General features: G+C 39.4%; 1 protein-coding gene across 1 annotated transcript in view; it reads left to right on the plus strand.

Moving 5' to 3' along the window:
• LOC126253449 (tuftelin-interacting protein 11) overlaps positions 1-10,591 on the plus strand; it is a 152,429-nt gene extending 141,838 nt beyond the window's left edge. Inside the window, exon 14 of the mRNA XM_049954795.1 lies at positions 9,037-10,591. Coding sequence (XP_049810752.1) covers positions 9,037-9,285 — 249 coding nt within the window. The 3' untranslated portion in view covers positions 9,286-10,591. The remainder of the gene's footprint in view (positions 1-9,036) is intronic.
• Positions 10,592-22,386: the final 11,795 nt, after the last annotated feature.

Raw genomic sequence — 22,386 nt, forward strand, 5'->3', positions numbered from 1 at the left:
AGACAAATATAGGAACAGGGAAGGTAAGAAGCAATGCAAGGCAAAACATTAAGTACACAGAAGAAACACTTCAATTACTCAATGAAAGAAGGTGGTCACAGATGTTCAGGAAAAGAAAGGAATATGGCAATATAAGTCAATTAGGAATGAAATAAACAGGAAGTGCAGGAAAACCAAAGAAAAATAGATTCAGGAAAAATGCTTAAATCTTGAAGAAGGAAACAAAAACATAGTCATTGGAAGAATTGTTTAAGTATATAGAAAAGTCAAAGCAGCCATCATAAAGAAAATTAAAAACAAAGGTGTCTACATCAACAGTACAAGAGGAATTCCATTGTTAAACACAGAGGAAGAATGCAAATAGGTGGAAAGAGTGTATTAATGGACTCTATAAAGGGAAGAACTGCTGACATGGTAGAAAAAGAAATGGGAGCCAATATGAAAGACAAAATTGATGATATGTAGCAGAAATGATATTAGCAATAAGTTTATCATGAAATTTGGGGTCCACGATTTCATGAAATGAAGGAATTCTGCTCCCTTAGAAACAAATTAACATTTGACAGGCAAAGAAAGAAGGAAGTAAAAAGCATACCAGCACAGGCGAAAATGGCATTTTGGGGTAGTGAATCATGGGCACTGAAAAAACCGAAGCAGAAGAGAATCATCATTTGAGATGATGTGCTACAGAAGAATGTTGAAAATCAGATAGACTGATATGGAATGAGGAGGTTCCACAGAATTGAATTGGCATGGAGGAAAATGTGTGGAAAACATTGGCAAGAAGGGAAGACAGGTTAATAGGACATCAGAGAATAACTTCCATGATGTTGGAGGGAGCTGCATACGGGAAAAACTGCAGTGGAAGACAGAGATGGAATATATCCAGTGAATAATTGAGGATGGTGGGTGCAAACTGTACTCTTGAATTGAAGAGATTGGTGCAGGAGAGGATTTTGGATTGTGCCGTATCAGACCGATCAGAAAAGTTATTGCCGTGCCCAAGAGAAACAGAGGCTTTAATATGATTGCCAGTATCTCATAAATTAAAGCAATCTTATTAAGTGCTAGCTGACATCTATTTTGTGTTGACCTATAGTACATATAACCTACCATTTCATACGTGAGTTGTGGTGTTGGTAGCTCACTATGCTAGTTCATCCAGCACAAACCTCTTCAAATCTGTATAACTGCTCTAACCACCATCAATTCTGATGTGTAATGTAGTGTGGCCTTGGATCACCCTCTACAATTTCTGTCCCTCTTACCTCCTCCACACTTAATTGAGCCACAATTTTTTTTTCTTCCCTGATCGAGTCAGTATCTCTTCAGTAGTAATGCATTCTTCTGTCGCCTGTATTAAAAGCATCCACATTTCAGTTCTGCACAAGGATCTACTCCAGACAAATAATTTCAGAGGGGGCAAAAAAAAAAGTTGATGATGATGATGAAATAATGACAACACAATACCCTGTCCTTGAGCGGAGAAACTCTTTGACCCAGCTGGGAATTGAACCTCCGCATGACATTCAGCTGTGCTGACTGCTCAGCTTTGGAAGTGGACACATCCAGAGAAGACTTAGTAACACTTAAATTTATATTTTATGTTAATAAACATAGCTTTTTCAGAAATACATTTCTTGCTCTTGTCAGGGTGCATTTTGTGTCTTCTGTTGTTTGGCCATTGTTAGTTATTTTGCTGCCCAAATAGCAAATCTGTACTATTTTTGATGTCTCATTTCCTAATATAATTCTTTCAGCATCACCTGATTTAATTCAACTATATCCCATTATCCTTGTTTTACTTTTGTTAATGTTGAGTCTTCTAATCTTTTCGAGACTTAATCCATTAAATAATGATAACCCCCAGCAAATGAAATGTGCTTCTTTGCAAAATTAAAATGCAATATCTATATGGTCTAATGTTATTTGATCTTAGTCTGTTATAGCTATTAGCCTATGGTGACGGTAATCACAATGAAACTGGAGTTTTATCTACCAGTAAAATACTCTCCTCTGTCACAAATAATGTTAGTATTCATTTTAGTTTCTCAAAACAAGACGTGTTAATCTTGATGGAGGTACTGTGATCATTACTTGAAGTGTCCAAATTCAGTCTCAGTATCCTATTTGTTTGTTTCCATGTGACTGGTTTTGGGCCAGATGCCCATCTTCAGATCATTTATTATAGTTACAGAGCAACCTTTTGAATGTGGAACTCAGTGTGTACTGTCGTAACAGTGACTCGTGACAGAGATCTCTCAGTTCCACATTCGACAGGGTACACTGTAACTGTAACAGATCGTTTTAAGATGGGCATCTGGCCTAAAACTGGTCGTATGGAAACTGGGAAAGTGATCTGAAAACTGAATTTGGACCATATTTTAGTTTAATTTGTAATAGCATATAGTAACAGACTGAATATTAAACACTGTACCTCAGACCAAACATATACAAGTAGGTTAACATGTAATATTGGAAAACTGCATCCAGTTTTTGTTCTTTAAATGCCAAACAAAAAGACATTGTATAATTGAAGCAAAATGTAAACAGTTTTTCTTCCTTACATGAGTCCATTCAGTTTATTGCAGTTAACTTTCTGAAAACATGCTTGCCTGGAGGAGTATTGCATCATTATTGACAACACAGGCATTGCAGTATCACAAATAATTGCTGTTTCACTTCTTACACATAGTAAATTAAAAAGAACCCTTTCAGATGACTTCATCAGAATATCAGCCAATTTTTTCTTTGCTACAGTTTTGGTGGTTGAATGATTTGTCCACTTGTCACGAAGAAATCAGCCTCACTGTTAATTCTCAAATTATCTTCATTATTATAATCACTCATCTTCATTTTGTTTTGTTTTTATGCCAAGGGGTCAATGCCAAGGGGCCTATGAAATGAATAATTAATCTAATCTATCATGGATACCTGTTGTTATATCAAAGTTACATTGTAAAGTACTCGTAAAAGCAGTAGTTTCTTCCTAGTCACATCCAACAGTTAGCCCACCACCAACAGATATTGCTACATAGTCTATTCTCATTGTGTTTGCAGTAAAACAGCCAAGGATCTGCTTTCTTCATCCCTTCCATCAGCTGCAAGCTTTTGACGTAGAACCCAGTGATTCTGCGCTACTTCAGCATTTAGAGGACATTTAACTACCACCCACTTTTGAAGAAATTGACATAATGGCCTGGGATATAAAATCTGCAGTCACTGGTTTTAAAACATATTATCCACTTGCATGAATATCAAGAGCTCAGATGGAAACCCAGTTCTAAGCAAAGAAGGGAAAGCAGAAAGGTGGAAGGAGTATATAGAGGGTCTATACAGGGGTGATGTTCTTGAGGACAATATTATGGGAATGGAAGAGGATGTAGATGAAGATGAAATGGGAGATACGATTCTGCGTGAAGAGTTCGACAGAGCACTGAAAGACCTAGGTCAAAACAAGGCCCCGGGAGTAGACAACATTCCATTAGAACTACTGATAGCCTTGGGAGCGCTAGTCCTGACAAAACTCTACCATCTGGTGAGCAAGATGTAGGAGACAGGTGAAATTCCCTCGGACTTCAAGAAGAATATAATAATTCCAATACCAAAGAAAGCAGGTGTTGACAGATGTGAAAATTACCGAACTATCAGTTTAACAAGTCACAGCTGCAAAATACTAACGCGAATTCTTTACAGACGAATGGAAAAACTGGTAGAAGCTGACCTTGGAGAAGATCAGTTTGGATTCCGTAGAAATGTTGGAACACGTGAGGCAATACTGACCCTACGACTTATCTTAGAAGAAAGATTAAGGAAAGGCAAACCTACATTTCTAGCATTTATAGACTTAGAGAAAGCTTTTGACAATGTTGACTGGAATACTCTCTTTCAAATTCTGAAGGTGGCAGGGGTAAAATACAGGGAGCGAAAGGCTATTTACAATTGTTACAGAAAGCAGATGGCAGTTATAAGAGTCGAGGGACATGAAAGGGAAGCAGTGGTTGGGAAGGGAGTGAGACAGGGTTGTAGCCTCTCCTCGATGCTATTCAATCTGTATATTGAGCAAGCAGTAAAGGAAACAAAAGAAAAGTTCGGAGTAGGCATTAACATCCATGGAAAAGAAATAAAAACTTTGAGGTTCGCCGATGACATTGTAATTCTGTCAGAGACAGCAAAGGACTTGGAAGAGCAGTTGAACGGAATGGACAGTGTCTTGAAAGGAGGATATAAGATGAACATCAACAAAAGCAAAACGAGGATAATGGAATGTAGTCGAATTAAGTCGGGTGATGCTGAGGGAATTAGATTAGGAAATGAGATACTTAAAGTAGTAAAGGAGTTTTGCTATTTAGGGAGCAAAATAACTGATGATGGTCAAAGTAGAGAGGATATAAAATGTAGACTGGCAATGGCAAGGAAAGCGTTTCTGAAGAAGAGAAATTTGTTAACATCGAGTATTGATTTAAGTGTCAGGAAGTCGTTTCTGAAAGTATTTGTATGGAGTGTAGCCATGTATGCAAGTGAAACATGGACGATAAATAGTTTAGACAAGAAAAGAATAGAAGCTTTCGAAATGTGGTTCTACAGAAGAATGCTGAAGATTAGATGGGTAGATCACATAACTAATGAGGAGGTATTGAATAGAATTGGGGAGAAGAGGAGTTTGTGGCACAACTTGACTAGAAGAAGGGATCGGTTGGTAGGACATGTTCTGAGGCATCAAGGGATCACCAATTTAGTACTGGAGGGCAGGGTGAAGGGTAAAAATCATAGAGGGAGACCAAGAGATGAATACACTAAGCAGATTCAGAAGGATGTAGGCTGCAGTAGGTACTGGGAGATGAAGAAGCTGTAGCATGGAGAGCTGCATCAAACCAGTCTCAGGACTGAAGACCACAACAACAACATCTATCTTGATTGCATTAATTTAAAAAAAAAGTGATTGTCTTCATTTCAACATAAGCCATCCTCAGACCTGCAGGCAAACCTGTATACTGATCTGAGGATGGTTCATGTTGAACTGTAAATGGTCATTTTAAAAAGATAAAACCATGACTATGGATAGTAAATCTGTTTTAAAACCCACGCATTGTGGCTCTTAAGGGATTCCATTTCTTCATTAATAGCTTGCATCCATTTTCTGTTCTCAGTTGACTCCAAAGCTTCAGAAAAATAGTTCAGATCGTTATGTTTGTGTGTATCAACTTTTGTTACAGGAATTCACCACTTTTCATCCAGGCTAGTTTTCTTCATTCTGTTCTGTTTCCCAGTTTATCATCTTCAGAAAATTCAGAAGCTTCAAGTTTCAGGAATTTTGTGGCTTCTTTGTTACAGTCACTTGCTACTTGACTTCCTTCAGAATCAAGTGCGCCACGTTGTCCTTCATTATGACTTCTCCCAGAAGCAGAGTGCCTATGACATTTGCCTTCTTCTGCTTTGGGTACCAAGTCTGACTGTTTCAGATCTGGGAATTCTTGCCAACAAATTCAACATGATCACTACAGAAGCTACAAACTGCTTCTGGTTTAAATTTTACAATATTATTTAAGACTAGTTTCCTTTTGGAAGTAATTCAGACTCTTTAAATTTATCTTTGTCATTGACATACCTAACAAGGTGTCCAAAAGCAGCCTGTCATCAAACTTTGAATGGAAATATTTGTTTATAAGAACATAAGCAACCTGTGCCAAAAATTTCTGAAGTGATCAAGATTTCCTTTTAGTTGATTGTACCACAACTCATTAGGGGTTTCCTTTGGAAGTGATAACCTTCCAGCTTCTGTTCAGAGTGCTTTCAGTAGTTCACTTGTCTTCAGCAGCAAATGTTCAGCTTCAGTGATTGTCCAACTCTAATGTTCAGTTGTACCATTTTTCTCAGGGACATAGGGTGGCAGAATCAATAATACTCTTCCCTTATCTATGAGAAATTCCTTGACATCTTTGTTATTAAATTATTTAGCTCCATCACATCTTACTTGCTTAACTCAATGTTCACTGGTTTGTGCTTCGTTTAAAAACTGTTTAAACACATCATATGCTTCACATTAGTGTTTCAGAAAGAAAATTCAGTGGTCAAATGTTATTGTGTAGCTGTGCCAGCTGGCTGCTCTAGCAGAGAACTAACGAGCACTCGTATCAGCCACATATAAAACATTTTCCATTGTAGCACTGTATAATTCAGAGCATCATCTAATTTCAATATTAACTGGTCCTTGACCAAATGCACACATATTAGTACCTGTTTTCCCTATAAAATCACTTCATGCACATAAAATTCATTGCATTGTTTATCTGGAGTTATATGCTTTGAGGCACCACTGTCACAATACCATTTATTTGGAGCAGTGTATGTTCCAGTAGATCCATGCACAATGTGTGGAGTAATTAGTAGCTACATGCCTGAAGTAAATACATTTCCTTTACCTTCTCTGTTTGCTACGAGTTAGTGTTGTCATGACTGTTCCATGGAAACTCTGCTTGACAGTGCCCTAGTTGTTTGCATTTACTATGCAGAAATTTTAGCTTTGCTTGATCTTTTGATGACTATTATTTCGTTCTTTTCATGTGTTTGAAACCACAAATTCAGTTGATTCCATTGTATTTTATTCACACAGGTCAGTAGCATAAAGTTTTTTAATGAGTACTTTCAACCTGTGATTTACTGAGGTATTGTGCCCCATAGATCTTCAAAATTATTGTATTATTTTCCAGAGTAGATAAGATTTGACTGTGTAACATTCTTTCAGACAGCGTATTCTCTCCATGTTTTGTTAACTCGTCATTTACATCTACAAACAACTTCAGCAGCTTAGCTGCATGTGTACCAACACCTTCTGTTTCAATGCATTTTACCTGGAAAAAGTTCCAGTTAACATTTTTAAGCAGTGTGCTGCTATGTTCAAATTGCACACGTAGTTTGTCCCATATTTCTTTAGCTTTATTGCATGTCAACACAAGTTCAGCAGTTGGTTTACTTAGCACACTTGCTATCATATTTGGTACTTTTGTCATCCCTTTGCCATTCTGTGTACGCTAAATGTCTTGAAGAGTTCATGTGAACAAAGCATCATAGAGACATGCATTTACATTTTTCCCAATCATCAGGCCCTTTAAGTTATCTATATTGACATTATACTCACCTATGGTAGCCATGTTCGTACAGGAGGTTCCCTTTACTGTATGACTTGTCAGAGCAAAAAATTTCATCTGTCAACACAAACTGAATTGAGTCAATCTTCTTCTGAAACTGTGTTTCTTCTTCTGAAACTCCATTTTGTTCAATTAGACATTGGCTGAGCCCATACCATGCTGCAAAAATTATTATTAAGTTTGGTTAGTACAGTTTCGTTAATGAACAGTTTACTCCCATTAGACTCTTCCTGCTTTCTGTTATTGAAATGCCATCCCACTCTCCAGCCATAGGGGAGCAAGTGACATAATGCAGTAGCTACAGGCAATGGATTTACAATATAGGAAGTGGGACTCAGATCACCATTTTGCTGCATTGATTTGTGTATCCTTAAATTTTGTAGGGCAGATTCCAGTATGGTTTCTGTGTAAGGATGTAACCAGTTTCCTTCCTTGTTCTTTGTATCTAATGACCTCATCATGAACAGGCATCAAATCCTTATATATATTCATTACATTATGTTAATACTTGTTCCATAGACCATGAATATGCCCTTTTGTAATGGTGTGGAACTTGACAGTTTAACGTAAGTTTTCATTACACAATTATTTTTTTACGGTACTACTTCATATCTAAAAATTTATCTAATGACTAGAAGAAGTTGTCATTCAGAAATAGTTTTAATTTGTTTTTAAATGTTTGTTGGCTATCTGTCAGACTTTTAATGCATTTGGCAAATGACCAAAGATTTTTGTGGCAACATAATTCACCCCTTTCTGTGCCAAAGTCAGATGTAATGCAGAATAGTGAAGCTCATCCTTTCTTTTAGTGTTGTTGTGATGCACTTCATTATTATTTTTCAATGGGGATGGGTTATTAATAACAAATTTAATAAGCAAATACATGTATTGCTGAGCTACTGTGAATATCCTAAGTTCCGTAAATAAATGTCTGCAAGGTCAGCATGGTGGGGTCCAGCTATTATTCTGATTACATGCTTTTGTGCAATGAATACTGTTTCTTTTAATGACGAATTACCCCAATATATGATGCCATATGAAAGCAATGAATGAAAATAGGCGCAGTAGGCTCATTTACTGATATTAAATAATGGAAATTCCATGTAGGAATATGAACATGAACAATGTAGGAAAAGACAGATTGCTACTTACTGTAAAGAAGACAAGTCAAGTTCCAGACAGACACAGTTAAAAGACACTTACATATAGCTTTCAGCCACAGCCTTCATCAGCTAAAGAGACTTACACATGCAAGCAAGCAGACCTCTCTCTCTCTCTCTCTCTCTCTCTCTCTCTCTCTCTCTCTTTCACACGCACACACGTCTGCCAGCTCCAGCGTCTTGGTCTGCACTGTCTCTCTTTTACTGATGAAGACTGTGGTTGAAAGCTATGTGTAAGTGTCTTTTAATTGTGCCTGTCTGCAGCTTGACATGTCTATTTTACAGTAAGTAGCAATCTGTATTTTCCTTACATTGTTATTGTTTATTACAAAAATTTGCAATAACCCGTTCCTTGAATCATGGAAAGGTCAGTACCAGGATGTTTCCTTTGAAAAAGTGTTGGCCATTGTCCTTCTCCTTGCTTGTGCATTTTGATCATGTGGCCTTTCTGAAATGGCCTTATTGTGTACAGGGCACAAAGCTCTAATTTTCTCCAATTTGTTGTAGTGACATGACATAACTAGCTGCCTCAAATGCGCCTTTTTGAGCCTTTGCTATAAAAACAAAAAAAATCTGAGCAATAAATGGTAGTATTAAATGTGTTGCTCATATTCTTCGTAAATTGAATGGGGTGTATAATTTGCTAGGTTTTTTGTCAGTAAGAGCAATTTGGAAACAAGGTTTTAATTACATGGTAATATTTATCAGTCACTAATGTTTTGTTACAGATGCTGGCAGAAGCTGTTCGAACTGCAAGTCAGATACCACAAGGATTTAAGGACCTCATTCAGAAGCGTTGTGAGGAACGTGGTATTGTTTTTGTGCCACTTGCTAATAGGTACCGTGAAGGCAAACAAATTTATCGCTGTGGAAAAGTTCAAGTGTACCTGGATCGCAATGTTGTTTTTGTCAGTTATAATGGTGGAAGCACATGGGCTCCAACATCACTTTTTAGTGTGTTGGAAATGGCTGCTTAAAATTTTTGCAAGTGTTCTTTGTTGTGCAAAGGGGCCGGTGTTCAGCAGCATTTAAAAAGAAATTATATGCTGTTTTATAGTGTTGTGTCAAATGAGAAGAGAAATAAGTATGTGCATAACTGTGTGACAATGGTGTGATGAAAGTGGAGACACTGCCTGTGATCAAATTAAGACCTCACTTTTTGATCGTGAAAAAAATTCAGATTATGTACATATCGAATCGAATTGCTAATTTTGTTTATTTTTGTACTTGTATTGTGAAGTTTAGGCTAAATGTCTCAAAGTGATATACTGTGTATTCCAAAATTTTAATGAAATATGTTGTAATATTATTGAGAATATACCATTCCCTTAAAATTTTAAAAAGATTACATGTGACTTTATAACGACCATGTAACCTTATAAAGTATTTTGGGCAGTAAAATTTACATGGCTGCAATCAGTATTCCCCACCTCTTGCTCACTGATATGCTGCAGCTTATTGTTTGAATAACTGCTGTCAGTATCTTGCTAATAATGCAGAAGACCAAAAGTGCTACAATAAATGTGTTGTAAATGCTTGTTGGAGGATAATTTAAGAAAAAAAAAGGGCAAATGAGCCACTTGACAAATAGGGAGTCAAATTGAGCACTCTATATACAATAACTTTATTTATTTGTGTAGTTATTCAGAAAAATGCTGAATTGTTTTAACACACTATTGAAAATAATGTTTTGGCATCTAAAAATTGCATTGTACGATGTCTTCAGCTGTACTGGCTGTATCCTACCTTTCATTAGACTTAAAATTTGCTGATATTAACTAATACTGACTTATAAATATGCTCATAAACATATGAGTTATCTTGCAATATGGATATTGGTATTTATTAATAGTTATTAACCAAACCCAGACTGTGCACTGTGTGCATTGATATTTATACATAAGAACATATTTGCATGTAACAGAATCCTTGGCAGTATTTGAATATTATAGCATTTATATAATTTTGGTAGTATCTCATGTTTTGTGATTGAGTGTACAAAATGTACTGACTAGAGCTTAGTGTCAGTCTCATTTTACTATCCAAGGGAAATAGTGAAACATATTCCTTAAGACAGTATTTCAGTTTTGACCACAAAGTTGTTTTGTAGGCGGGAAATTAATGAATAAAAACTTTTTGCTTTATAGGTGATGATCACTCATAAAATTTCAAGCTTTTTGGAAACAGTTTCTGTCAACAGTGTCCAGTGTATATAATTTTCAACTGCTCACGCAAATTATTTCTTATGCCTGTTCAAAGCTATGCTGTTTACAATAGATTATGAAAGCTTGAGGTAATTACGAGGTGATGCGTCAATTTGAAGAGATTTTAAAGCCCAAGTATTTCAATAAAAATACTTGTTGTGGTAAAGATGTTATAATGTTTTGTTTTAATTCATTTGAGATTTAGCAATTTCTGTCTACTTGTTATAGTGTTTGAATATCAACAGTATTATGAAAGAAAAGATTGCGGCTCACCATAAAGATGACATGTCGAGTTGCGGACAGGCACAGTGGAAAGACTGTTACAGATGAGCTTCAGGCAAAGTCTTCTTCACAAAAGAAAAATACACACACATTCACACAAGCAAGGACACATCATATACATGACTGCTATCTCCAGCTGCCCCCACACCAGAATCTGATTCTGATCAGAGTGGCTGGAGATAGTGGTCACATGTACCCTTTGTGTGTGTGTGTGTGTGTGTGTGTGTGTGTGTGTGTGTGTGTGGTGAATAGCAATCTGTCCTTTTCATAATATTGCCAATATTCCAACCTAGACTTTCCATTGTTTTATTGTGTTTGATTACTTACAAAAGACCACAACATAATTTCTGTTACTTCTGAAAGAGATTATTTTCAACCCATGTATAAATATTCAGATGTGTAAAGATAAGTATACATTCCCTTTTGAATTCTAGATTACTAGGCCACAATATTAAAATGGTAGGAATGAACTTTATCCTTCCTCTGGAATGTGGAATGCAGCCCCCCCCCCCCCCACCCACCCATCCACCCACCACACCTTCCCCACTCTTCATGGGTTCCACCTCTTGATGAAGTTATGAAGTTCATGTTTTGTCAACCAATGATGAACTCTTTTTGTAGGGAAATTTTTGAGCCACTTAAAAGATATGTTCACTAATGTGGGGGTTTTGAGTACCAGTGAATCAAATTATCCTCTTTCCCTAGTGCGTTTGATATTTATATTGTATTTATTACAATATTAGAGCACCATCTACTTTGTGTGTGTCAGGGTGTATACGACCCGGGAGATCCGGGAAAAACCAGGGAATTTTTTCGTCCAAGAGAAAACCGGAAAAAACCCGGGAATTTTTTAGAATTTCGAGAATTTCTCATTGTTTTAGTTACCAGCTAAATTTGTGTGATTTTGACTGATAAGAAACAATATTCTAGCGAAGGATATTACTGTATCCCACTTCTGCAGAATAATACCGTAGCAACAAAACATGAACGAGAGAAAAAAAACCCGAAAATAAGTCGCAAATGAAATGCGCCATATACAACAACAAAACACAGTTCTCATACAAGCATCTGCGAACCAAAGTGTGTCAAAGGCTTTAGGAAGAAAATGCAGTGCTTCCTAACAGCAAATTGCCACCTATGAGCAGGACATGACAACTGTTCACATTAGATTCATTTGAGCAGTTGCGGGTGGGCTCTTGCGCATGTGCGCTTGAGTCGCGTATGAGTAGTTCCGTCTCCCACTTCTGGCTCCAGATGTATGGCTGGGCGCCACTATCTAAATTGCTCAGGTTTGGAATGAGTGATCATGATGTTGTCATTATGACTATGGTTACAAAAGTTAAAAAGTTGGTCAAGAAGGCTAGGAGAGTATTCTTACTAGAAAGAGCAGATAAGCAGTTGTTAGCATCCCAATTAGTAAATGAATCGACTTCATTTACTTCCAGTATGATGGACGTGGAAGAATTATGGGCAAATTTTAAACAAATTGTAAATCAAGCATTGGACAAGTATGTGCCGGAAAAGTGGGTTATGGATGGAATAGACCCACCGTGGTTTAACAGCGCAATTCGGAGAATGCTCAGGAAACAAAGGCAGATGCACTCGCGGTACAAGAAAGATTGGGAGAATGAGGACAGGCAAAAGTTAGTAGACATTCGTGCTGCTGTAAAAAGAGCGATGCACAAAGCATTCAACCACTACCACCGTCATACCTTAGCAAAAGATCTTGCTGAAAACCCAAGGAAATTCTGGTCTTACGTAAAATCGGTAAGTGGGTCGAAGGCTTCCATCCAGTCACTCACTGATCAGTCTGGCCTGGCAATGGAAGACAGCAAAACAAAATCTGAAATTTTAAATTTAGCATTTGAGAAATCTTTCACACAGGAGGATCGTACAAACATACTGCCATTTGAGTCTCGTACAGATTCCCGTATGGAGGGCATAGTGATAGACATCCCTGGGGGTGTGAAGGAGCTGAATGGGTTGAAAATAAATAAATCGCCAGGTCCTGATGGGATTCCAATTCGGTTTTACAGAGAGTACTCTACTGCATTGGCTCCTTACTTAGCTTGCATTTATTGTGAATCTCTTGCCCAACGTAAAGTCCCGAGTGACTGGAAAAATGCGCAGGTGACGCCTGTATATAAGAAGGGTAGAAGGATGGATCCTCAAAATTACAGACCAATATCCTTAACATCGGTTTGTTGCAGGATTCTCGAACATATTCTCAGTTCGAATATAATGAGTTTCCTTGAGAGAGAGAAGTTGCTGACCGTGCATCAGCATGGCTTTAGAAAGCATTGCTCCTGTGAAACGCAACTCGCCCTTTTTTCACATGATATCTTGCGAACCATGGATGAAGGGTATCAGACGGATGCCATATTCCTTGACTTCCGGAAAGCATTTGACTTGGTGCCCCATTGCAGACTCCTAACTAAGGTACGAGCATATGGGATTGGTTCCCAAGTATGTGAGTGGCTCGAAGACTTCTTAAGTAATAGAACTCTGTACGTTGTCCTCGATGGTGAGTGTTCATCGGAGGTGAAGGTATCATCTGGAGTGCCCCAGGGAATTGTGGTAGGTCTGCTGTTGTTTTCCATCTACATAAATGATCTTTTGGATAGGGTGAATAGCAATGTGCAGCTGTTTGCTGATGATGCTGTGGTGTATGGGAAGGTGTCGTCGTCGAGTGACTGTAGGAGGATACAAGATGACTTGGACAGGATTTGTGATTGGTGTAAAGAATCACAGCTAACTCTAAATATAGATAAATGTAAATTAATGCAGATGAATAGGAAAAAGAATCCTTTAATGTTTGAATACTCCATTAGTAGTGACACAGTCACGTCAATTAAATATTTGGGCGTAACATCGCAGAGTGATATGAAGTGGGACAAGCATGTAATGGCAGTTGTGGGGAAGGCGGACAAGCATGTAATGGCAGTTGTGGGGAAGGCGGATAGTAGTCATCGGTTCATTGGTAGAATTTTGGGAAGATGTGGTTCATCTGTAGAGGAGACCGCTTATAAAACACTAATACAACCTATTCTTGAGTACTGCTCGAGTGTTTGGGATCCCTATCAGGTCGGATTGAGGGAGGACATAGAAGCAGTTCAGAGGCCGGCTGCTAGATTTGTTACTGGTAGGTTTGATCATCACGCGAGTGTTATGGAAATGCTTCAGGAACTCAGATGGGAGTCTCTAGAGGAAAGGAGGCGTTCTTTTCGTGAATAGCTACTGAGGGAATTTAGAGAACCAGCATTTGAGGCTGACCGCAGTACAATTTTACTGCCGCCAACTTACATTTCACGGAAAGACCACAAAGATAAGGTAAGAGAAATTAGGGCTGGTACAGAGGCATATAGGCAGTCATTTTTCCCTCGTTCTGTTTGGGCGTGGAACAGGGAGAGAAGATGCTAGTTGTTGTACGAGGTACCCTCCACCACGCACCGTATGGTGGATTGTGGAGTATGTATGTAGATGTAGATATTGTAGATACGGGGCTGATGCACAGAGCAGTCTGAGTTGTAGTGGGGATGTGGGTAGTCTCCACGTGACCTGTGTTTACGTTTAGTGATTTTGCTATTTCCTCTTCGTTTATTGCTCTCACATTGAATGAAAACAAAACGAATTTCTGTGGCCGAGAGCTACCAAATGAATTAAAATACTTTCACATAGTTACAGACGGCTAAAATATGTTGTTAGTTCCAGGTTTCATTTCCACCTTTCTGACAGTCGAGCATCAATCGCCTTGCAGAACAATGAAGTTATTTTCGTCGGTTTGCTAAAGAGATTTGGCTTTTATTAATCTTTTGCGCTGAGGCAGTCAGTTTATTTGAAACGAAGTGTTAATTTCACACTGTTGGCTAGTTTCAACTGTTCGCTGCATTTCAAGTGCACGTTTTCCATCTTCTATCTCGTATGGCATTATGCCATAATAAAGAACCAAACATGAGATAATACAGTACTGGTGCCAACCGGAGTGGCCGAGCAGTTCTAGGTGCTACAGTCTGGAACAGCGTGACCGCTACGGTCGCAGGTTCGAATCCTGCCTCAGGCATGGATGTGTGTGTTGTCCTTATGTTAGTTAGGTTTAAGTAGTTCTAAGTTCTAAGGGACTGATGACCTCAGAAGTTAAGTCCCATAGTGCTCAGAGCCATTTGAACCATACAGTACCGGTACTCCAGAAAATTAACATCCAAATCTGGACATAACGATTGTGCACTTTATGCCGAATTATGCATTTCAGTATGGTTCACGAAATTCTGATGCTCTTGAAGTATCTATTGATGTCTTGTTTGTTTTATGACATAATGCAAGAACTTTTAATGTTTTACACTTAAGACCATGTGGGCTTCCTGCGTCATCGTAGCTGCGCAGGTGCAGTGACGCCTATTATGTGGCACTCTCTGGCAACTGCTGAAACGAACCAATTTCTAACAGGTCACGGGAAAATATTGCGAATGGTGGTTTGAAAAGTGTTACTTTCAAAGTAAATTTTCCTTTTACGCAAGATAAACTATGTGCGAGAATGTACGATGAATTTCTTAAATCACAGTGTGTTTGACTCTCATTTAAAAATCAACTCTTTGAGGACGACCATCTAGAAGAATTTCGAGCCCAGAAGATCAGACATTTACATCATTATTAAAAATTTTACTGGCTCATTTGTGTGATGTATCTTAAAGTGTAACACGCGCAAAAAGATCAGCATTATATGTGGAAGCTTAGCTTCTCTTGCAGCTTATTAATCTTCGAGACCAATATTATTTTGTGAAAGCTTTGTTTTTCTTGTAGCAACACTATGTATATTAATTTAAACCATTAACTTTTCTTTTTTGTGTGTTCGGCCTACTGAGGATTGATCTTTGGTATTGGTTGACTACGTCACGTGTCCTATGCTGTCATCAGCTGGCGGGATCACGTGACATGAGCTATGACTGGCTTACAAAAGTGCGTTGTAATCTCGATTACATTGCTTCGGAAAGTAACTTGCGGTGTTTGGTGGAATTCGACTTTATATCTCTGTAACACAAAAAAATGCAGCATGTATGTTGCTGCACATCAAAGATCTTTCCAAAACGTTTTTTTTTCCCCCTGAGTTTCGTTTTCTAAAGTGCCGGCAAATTCTACGTCTGGGTAGAAATCCATAAACTTTCTATGGACTGATAAGTTTTACAGTGCTGAGGAAAGGTATACTGTCATTTAAGACGGAAAAAGTGTATTTTCACCCGGGAGAAAGTGTATTTTGAACCGGGAAATTCGGGAAAAATCCGGGAATTTTTTTTCTTTGTCCATGTGTACACACTGGTGTGTGCAAAGCAGAATATAATGTTGGTCCACTCTTTTAAAATTAGACATGACATACTTCAGTACTAGTCATATTAATAATAATAAATAATAATAATAATAATAAAGTATTGCAGTCCTTGCCTCATTTTACAGACCGTACACCCACTCGTATGACATAAAACAGTGTTTTCTACTGACTTTTCGTGATCCAAACCATAGCGGTATTCTTTGAAGTAGCTCCTAAGTTTTTTTCATGAGGCTGAATGTACTCTGTTTCAGTAATAAATTGCCAAATAGGCAAGTGTCAGGAGGATTTGCACTATGTGATCTGTTGTTTTTCTGACTTATTTCTAACTTTCAGAATTCCTAGGTGTCTGCCCAGGTTACATCATAAGTTCTTCACAATAATGTGACAGACAGACTTGATGCCTTCTTCAGTTGGTTCTTGATAACTGCTGCTCTGTTTGGATTGGCATCCTATATATTGGGTGCTTATAATTAAACCGCAGCTACTCATAGAGGTGCAGTATGGATGGAATTATCATATGGCACAGTGAAACTTGGTATTTATGTTAATCCGTTACTGTGAAACTGATTTACACTGGAAAGTAATTAGTTACAATTTTGTCTAGCAGATACAAATCTGGCACCGTAAATATAAGAAAGACATATAGAAATGTTTCCATATATAATGGATTAGGAACAGGATGCAGGCAGAAAAAAAAGAGGTATGAGCACCGGAGAAGTTGATGAGATATTGGATCCGTAAAATGATATAAGCAACCGTTGCTCTCAGTAGTTTCTGTGGAATCTGAACACCGTATTTCTGTATACTGGGCTTCAGATCAGGCAGAGATTGAATGTTTCCCTGGTGGACAGGTTCTTTTGGATGTCCTGAGCCAAAAGTCACGTGGGTTCAGGTCGTGATCTTGCAGGGTGTGCAATTCAAAAATTTCTGGAGATAACAAGTTCATACAACATTGCATTAAGCAGATCATGTACTGGATAAGTGACATGAGGTGTTGCCTCATATTGCATGAAAACAGGTATGCAAGCAGGTCTCGATAACGTCCAGATCACGATACGTCTGACAGGCCCTCTGAGTCTCTTCTCTTCAACGGAGAATGGACTGAGAATAAAGATGCTTGTGAATCCCCTCCACACAATGCACCTTGTAGTGTAAAATGTGCCTCATCACTCGACAGAATATTTCCTGCCCACATGTCATCGACTTAGATCTGTGTCACAAACCGACGAGCAAATTCGCAATGTTGCTACATATCATGAGGTTTCAGTTGCTACTCCACATATGTTTTATTTGAGTAGCAGTGTAGTAAAACCACAAAAAAATTTCTGTACTGTTTACTGTGGGATGGACAACTCTCATAACACTGCATTAGCATTAGCACTAACAGAGGCATGTGCTGTGTATTCATTTACAGCAACAGCGACTTTATCAATAATTTCCACGGTGCCTTTCTCTTTCATGTGCCACACCAAGCTCACTCGTCCTTTCAAATTTTGTTATAATTATCTTTAAACCATTTACTGACATTGGGTTTCTCCTCAGACCTTTCAGTCAGCAGTACTCTCTCAGTGCAGCAATTTAATTGCCACCATTCATATAAAACTGTCTTTAACAGCGCGTGGTCTCTCTTCTCGATAGTCATACTGTTCACTCATGTTGTCTCTTGCCAATGACAGTGTGGATATCCCCATCATACAAACAATATACAGCACCAGATTTGCTCCCAATGACCGCAATTGGAACTATTTTTCTTTCCACTGTTAATCAGTTCCACATTAATGTATTAGCATTTCTATCGAATTCACTGCCGTATGTCATATGATGATTACAGCCCATGCTGGACCTCTTTGAGAAGCTACGCTTCAAGTATAAGCACCCAATACTTTGGCTGTTATCTCCTTCATCACTCAGCTCCACATTGACCCAAGAAGAAGCAGTCATCAGGAACTACATGAATATGCCAAAAAGTCAGTCTGCTGGAATATCATGGACACATTGTGATCTGACCCAAGCAGACACCTGAGAATTCTACAAACACACAAGCTGTTGTGAATGTTTGATGATAAGTCTGTGACTGTTACTTGTAATAAGGAAGTAATTATCATCAGCTCTTGATGGTAAATTATGACACTATTTGGTAATATTTTAATGTGCTTGAAAAAGTGATGTGGGCATATGAAGTATTTGTGCACAAAATACAAATACAGTAACTGGGGGAGGGACAGCACTCAAAAGGGGAGGAGGAAGAGAAATGAAACTTTTTGGGTGTTATTTCAGAATTGCAAATTTACCAAGAACTTGGCAGTATGAGGTTACTTTTACAGAATGACATTGCACCCCTTCTGGCCTGGATGCCTGTTCTAATTCAGCTGGGAAAGGTCTTATAATGCCATTGTAACCTCTGCTGAGGCAAATTATCCTGCAACTGTGTAACTAGTCCTTGATATGCTCGGTACTGGTAATGGCACTGGAACAGAGTTGACAGCCAAGTTGGTCCCACAAGTGTTCTATCTGGGACAGATACAGGGGTCTTGCTGGCCATGGGCATATCTCTACATCATGCAGACAGTTTGTAGACACATACCATGTGTGGACGAACATTATCTTGTTGAAAAGTGGCACAACAACACTGTAGCATGAGAGGTAATGTGAGGATGCAATGTACCATTGTGCCATCAGAGATCCCTCAGTTATTACCAACCATGACCTGAAGTCATGGGCGGGCGGTCGCAGAGGGTGGGCTCACTGGTAGTTGGGAGCTCCAACGTCAGGCACATAATGGGGCCCCTTAGGGATATGGCAGCAAGAGAGGGGAAGAAAACCAATGTGCACTTTGTGTGCATACCAGGGGGAGTCATTCCAGATGTGGAAAGGGTCCTTCCGGATGCCATGAAGGGTACAGGGTGCACCCATCTGCAGGTGGTCGGCACCAATGATGTGTGTCACTATGGATCAGAGGAAATCCTCTCTGGCTTCCGGCGGCTATCTGATTTGGTGAAGACTGCCAGTCTTGCTAGCGGGATGAAAGCAGAGCTCACCATCTGGAGCATCGTCGACAGGACTGACTGCGGACCTTTGGTACAGAGCCGAGTGGAGGGTCTGAATCAGAGGCTGAGACGGTTCTGCGACCGTGTGGGCTGCAGATTCCTCGACTTGCGCCATAGGGTGGTGGGGTTTCGGGTTCCGCTGGAAAGGTCAGGAGTCCACTAAACGCAGCAAGCGGCTACACGAGTAGCAGGGGTTGTGTGGCGTGGACTGGGCAGTTTTTTAGATTAGATGGTCTCGGGCAAGTACAGAAAGGGCAACAGCCTCAAAGGGTGCGGGGTAAAGTCAGGACATGTGGGGACCAAGCAGCAATCGGTATTGTAATTGTAAACTGTCGAAGCTGCATTGGTAAAGTACCGGAACTTCAAGCACTGATAGAAAGCACCGAAGTTGAAATTGTTATAGGTACAGAAAGCTGGCTGAAGCCAGAGATAAATTCTGCCGAAATTTTTACAAAGGCACAGACGGTGTTTAGAAAGGATAGATTGCATGCAACCGGTGGTGGCGTGTTTGTCGCTATTAGTAGTAGTTTATCCTGTAGTGAAGTAGAAGTGGATAGTTCCTGTGAATTATTATGGGTGGAGGTTACACTCAACAACCGAGCTAGGTTAATAATTGGCTCCTTTTACCAACCTACCGACTCAGCAGCATTAGTGGCAGAACAACTGAGAGAAAATCTGGAATACTTTTCACATAAATTTTCTCAGCATGTTACAGTCGTAGGTGGAGATTTCAATTTACCAGATATAGACTGGGACGCTCACAAGGGAACCTCCCCATCGCACCCCCCTCAGATTTAGTTATAAGTTGGCACAGTGGATAGGCCTTGAAAAACTGAACACAGATCAATCAAGAAAACGGGAAGAAGTTATGTGGAACCGTGAAAAAAATTTGTAAAATATACAAACTGAGTAGTCCATACGCAAGATAGGCAACATCAAGGAGAACGCTAGCTCAGCAGCGCCGTAGTCCCGTGGTTAGCGTGAGTAGCTGCAGACCGAGAGGTCCTTGGTTCAAGTCTTCCCTCGACTGAAAATTTTACTGCTTTATTTTCGCAAAGTTATGATCTGTCCGTTCGTTCATTGACGTTTCTGTTCACTGCAATAAGTTTAGTGCCTGTGTTTTGCGACTGCACCGCAAAACCGTGCGATTAGTAGACGAAAGGACGTGCCTCTCCAATGGGAACCGAATCGCAAGGTCATAGGTCAACCGATTCCTACACGGGAAAACACGTCTGATAAATGCTACACGACACTGGTGACGGCATGTGCGTCACATGACAGGAATATGTTGTCGACCCACCTAACTTGTACACTTAGCGAATGGGTAAAAAGATTCTTCTACCTTGCCCGATTTAGGTTTTCTTGTTGATGTGATAATCACTCCCAAAATAGTTATGACAACGTAAGAGTTTGTCACATAAACTGAAAATAAAAAATTAAAATTTTCACTCAGAGGAAGACTTGAACCTAGGACCTCTCGTTCCATAGCTGCTCTCGCTAACCACGGGACCACGGAGCAGCTTGCCTTCCAGCGTCCCTGATGTTGCCTATCTTCGCATGGACTACTGAGTTTGTATATTTTACTGATTTTTTTCATAGTTCCACACAACTTCTTCCTGTTTTCTCGATTGATCTGTGTTCAGTTTTTCAAGGTCTATCCACTGTGCTAACTTATAACTAAATCTGAGGGGGGTGCGATGGGGAGGTTCCCTTGTCAGATGTTTAGGACAGATGGTAGGGACAGAGCATCGAGTGACATTATACTGAGTGCACTATCCGAAAATTACCTCGAGCAATTAAACAGAGAACCGACTCGTGGAGATAACATCTTGGACCTACTGATAACAAACAGACCCGAACTTTTCGACTCTGTAAGTGCAGAACAGGGAATCAGTGATCATAAGGCCGTTGCAGCATCCCTGAATATGGAAGTTAATAGGAATATAAAAAAAGGGAGGAAGGTTTATCTGTTTAGCAAGAGTAATAGAAGACAGATTTCAGACTACCTAACAGATCAAAACGAAAATTTCTGTTCCGACACTGACAATGTTGAGTGTTTATGGAAAAAGTTCAAGGCAATCGTAAAATGCGTTTTAGACAGGTACGTGCCGGGTAAAACTGTGAGGGACGGGAAAAATCCACTGTGGTTCAACAACAAAGTTAGGAAACTACTGTGAAAGCAAAGAGAGCTTCACTGCAAGTTTAAACGCAGCCAAAACCTCTCAGACAAACAGAAGCTAAACGATGTCAAAGTTAGCGTAGGGAGGGCTATGCGTGAAGCGTTCAGTGAATTCGAAAGTAAAATTCTATGTACCGACTTGACAGAAAATCCGTGGAAGTTCTGGTCTAAAGTTAAATCAGTAAGTAGCTCGAAACAGCATATCCAGACACTCCGGGATGATGATGGCATTGAAACAGAGGATGACACATGTAAAGCTGAAATACTAAACACCTTTTCCCAAAGCTGTTTCACAGAGGAAGACCGCACTGCAGTTCCTTCTCTAAATCCTCGCACAAACGAAGAAATGGCTGACATCGAAATAAGTGTCCAAGGGATAGAAAAGCAACTGGAATCACTCAGCAGAGGAAAGTCCACTGGACCTGATGGGATACCAATTCAATTCTACACAGAGTACCCGAAAGAACTTGCCCCCCTTCTAACAGCCGTGTACCGCAAGTATCTAGAGGAACGGAAGGTTCCAAATGATTGGAAAAGAGCACAGGTAGTCCCAGTCTTCAAGAAGGGTCATCGAGCAGATGCGCAAAACTATAGACCTTTATCTCTGACGTCGATCTGTTGTAGAATTTTAGAACATGTTTTTTGCTCACGTATCATGTCGTTTCTGGAAAGCCAGGATCTAATCTGTAGGAATCAACATGGATTCCGGAAACAGCGATCGTGTGAGACACAACTCGCTTTATTTGTTCATGAGACCCAGAAAATATTAGATACAGGCTCCCAGGTAGATGCTATTTTTCTTGACTTCCGGAAGGCGTTCGATACAGTTCCGCACTGTCGCCTGATAAACAAAGTAAGAGCCTACGGAATATCAGACCAGCTGTGTGGCTGGATTGAAGAGTTTTTAGCAAACAGAACACAGCATGTTGTTCTCAATAAGGAGACGTCTACAGACATTAAAGTAACCTCTGGCGTGCCACAGGGGAGTGTTATGGGACAATTGCTTTTCACAATATATATAAATGACCTGGTAGATAGTGTCGGAA

Source organism: Schistocerca nitens, chromosome 4 (assembly GCF_023898315.1).
Source record: "Schistocerca nitens isolate TAMUIC-IGC-003100 chromosome 4, iqSchNite1.1, whole genome shotgun sequence".
Taxonomy (NCBI): Eukaryota; Metazoa; Arthropoda; class Insecta; order Orthoptera; family Acrididae; genus Schistocerca; species Schistocerca nitens.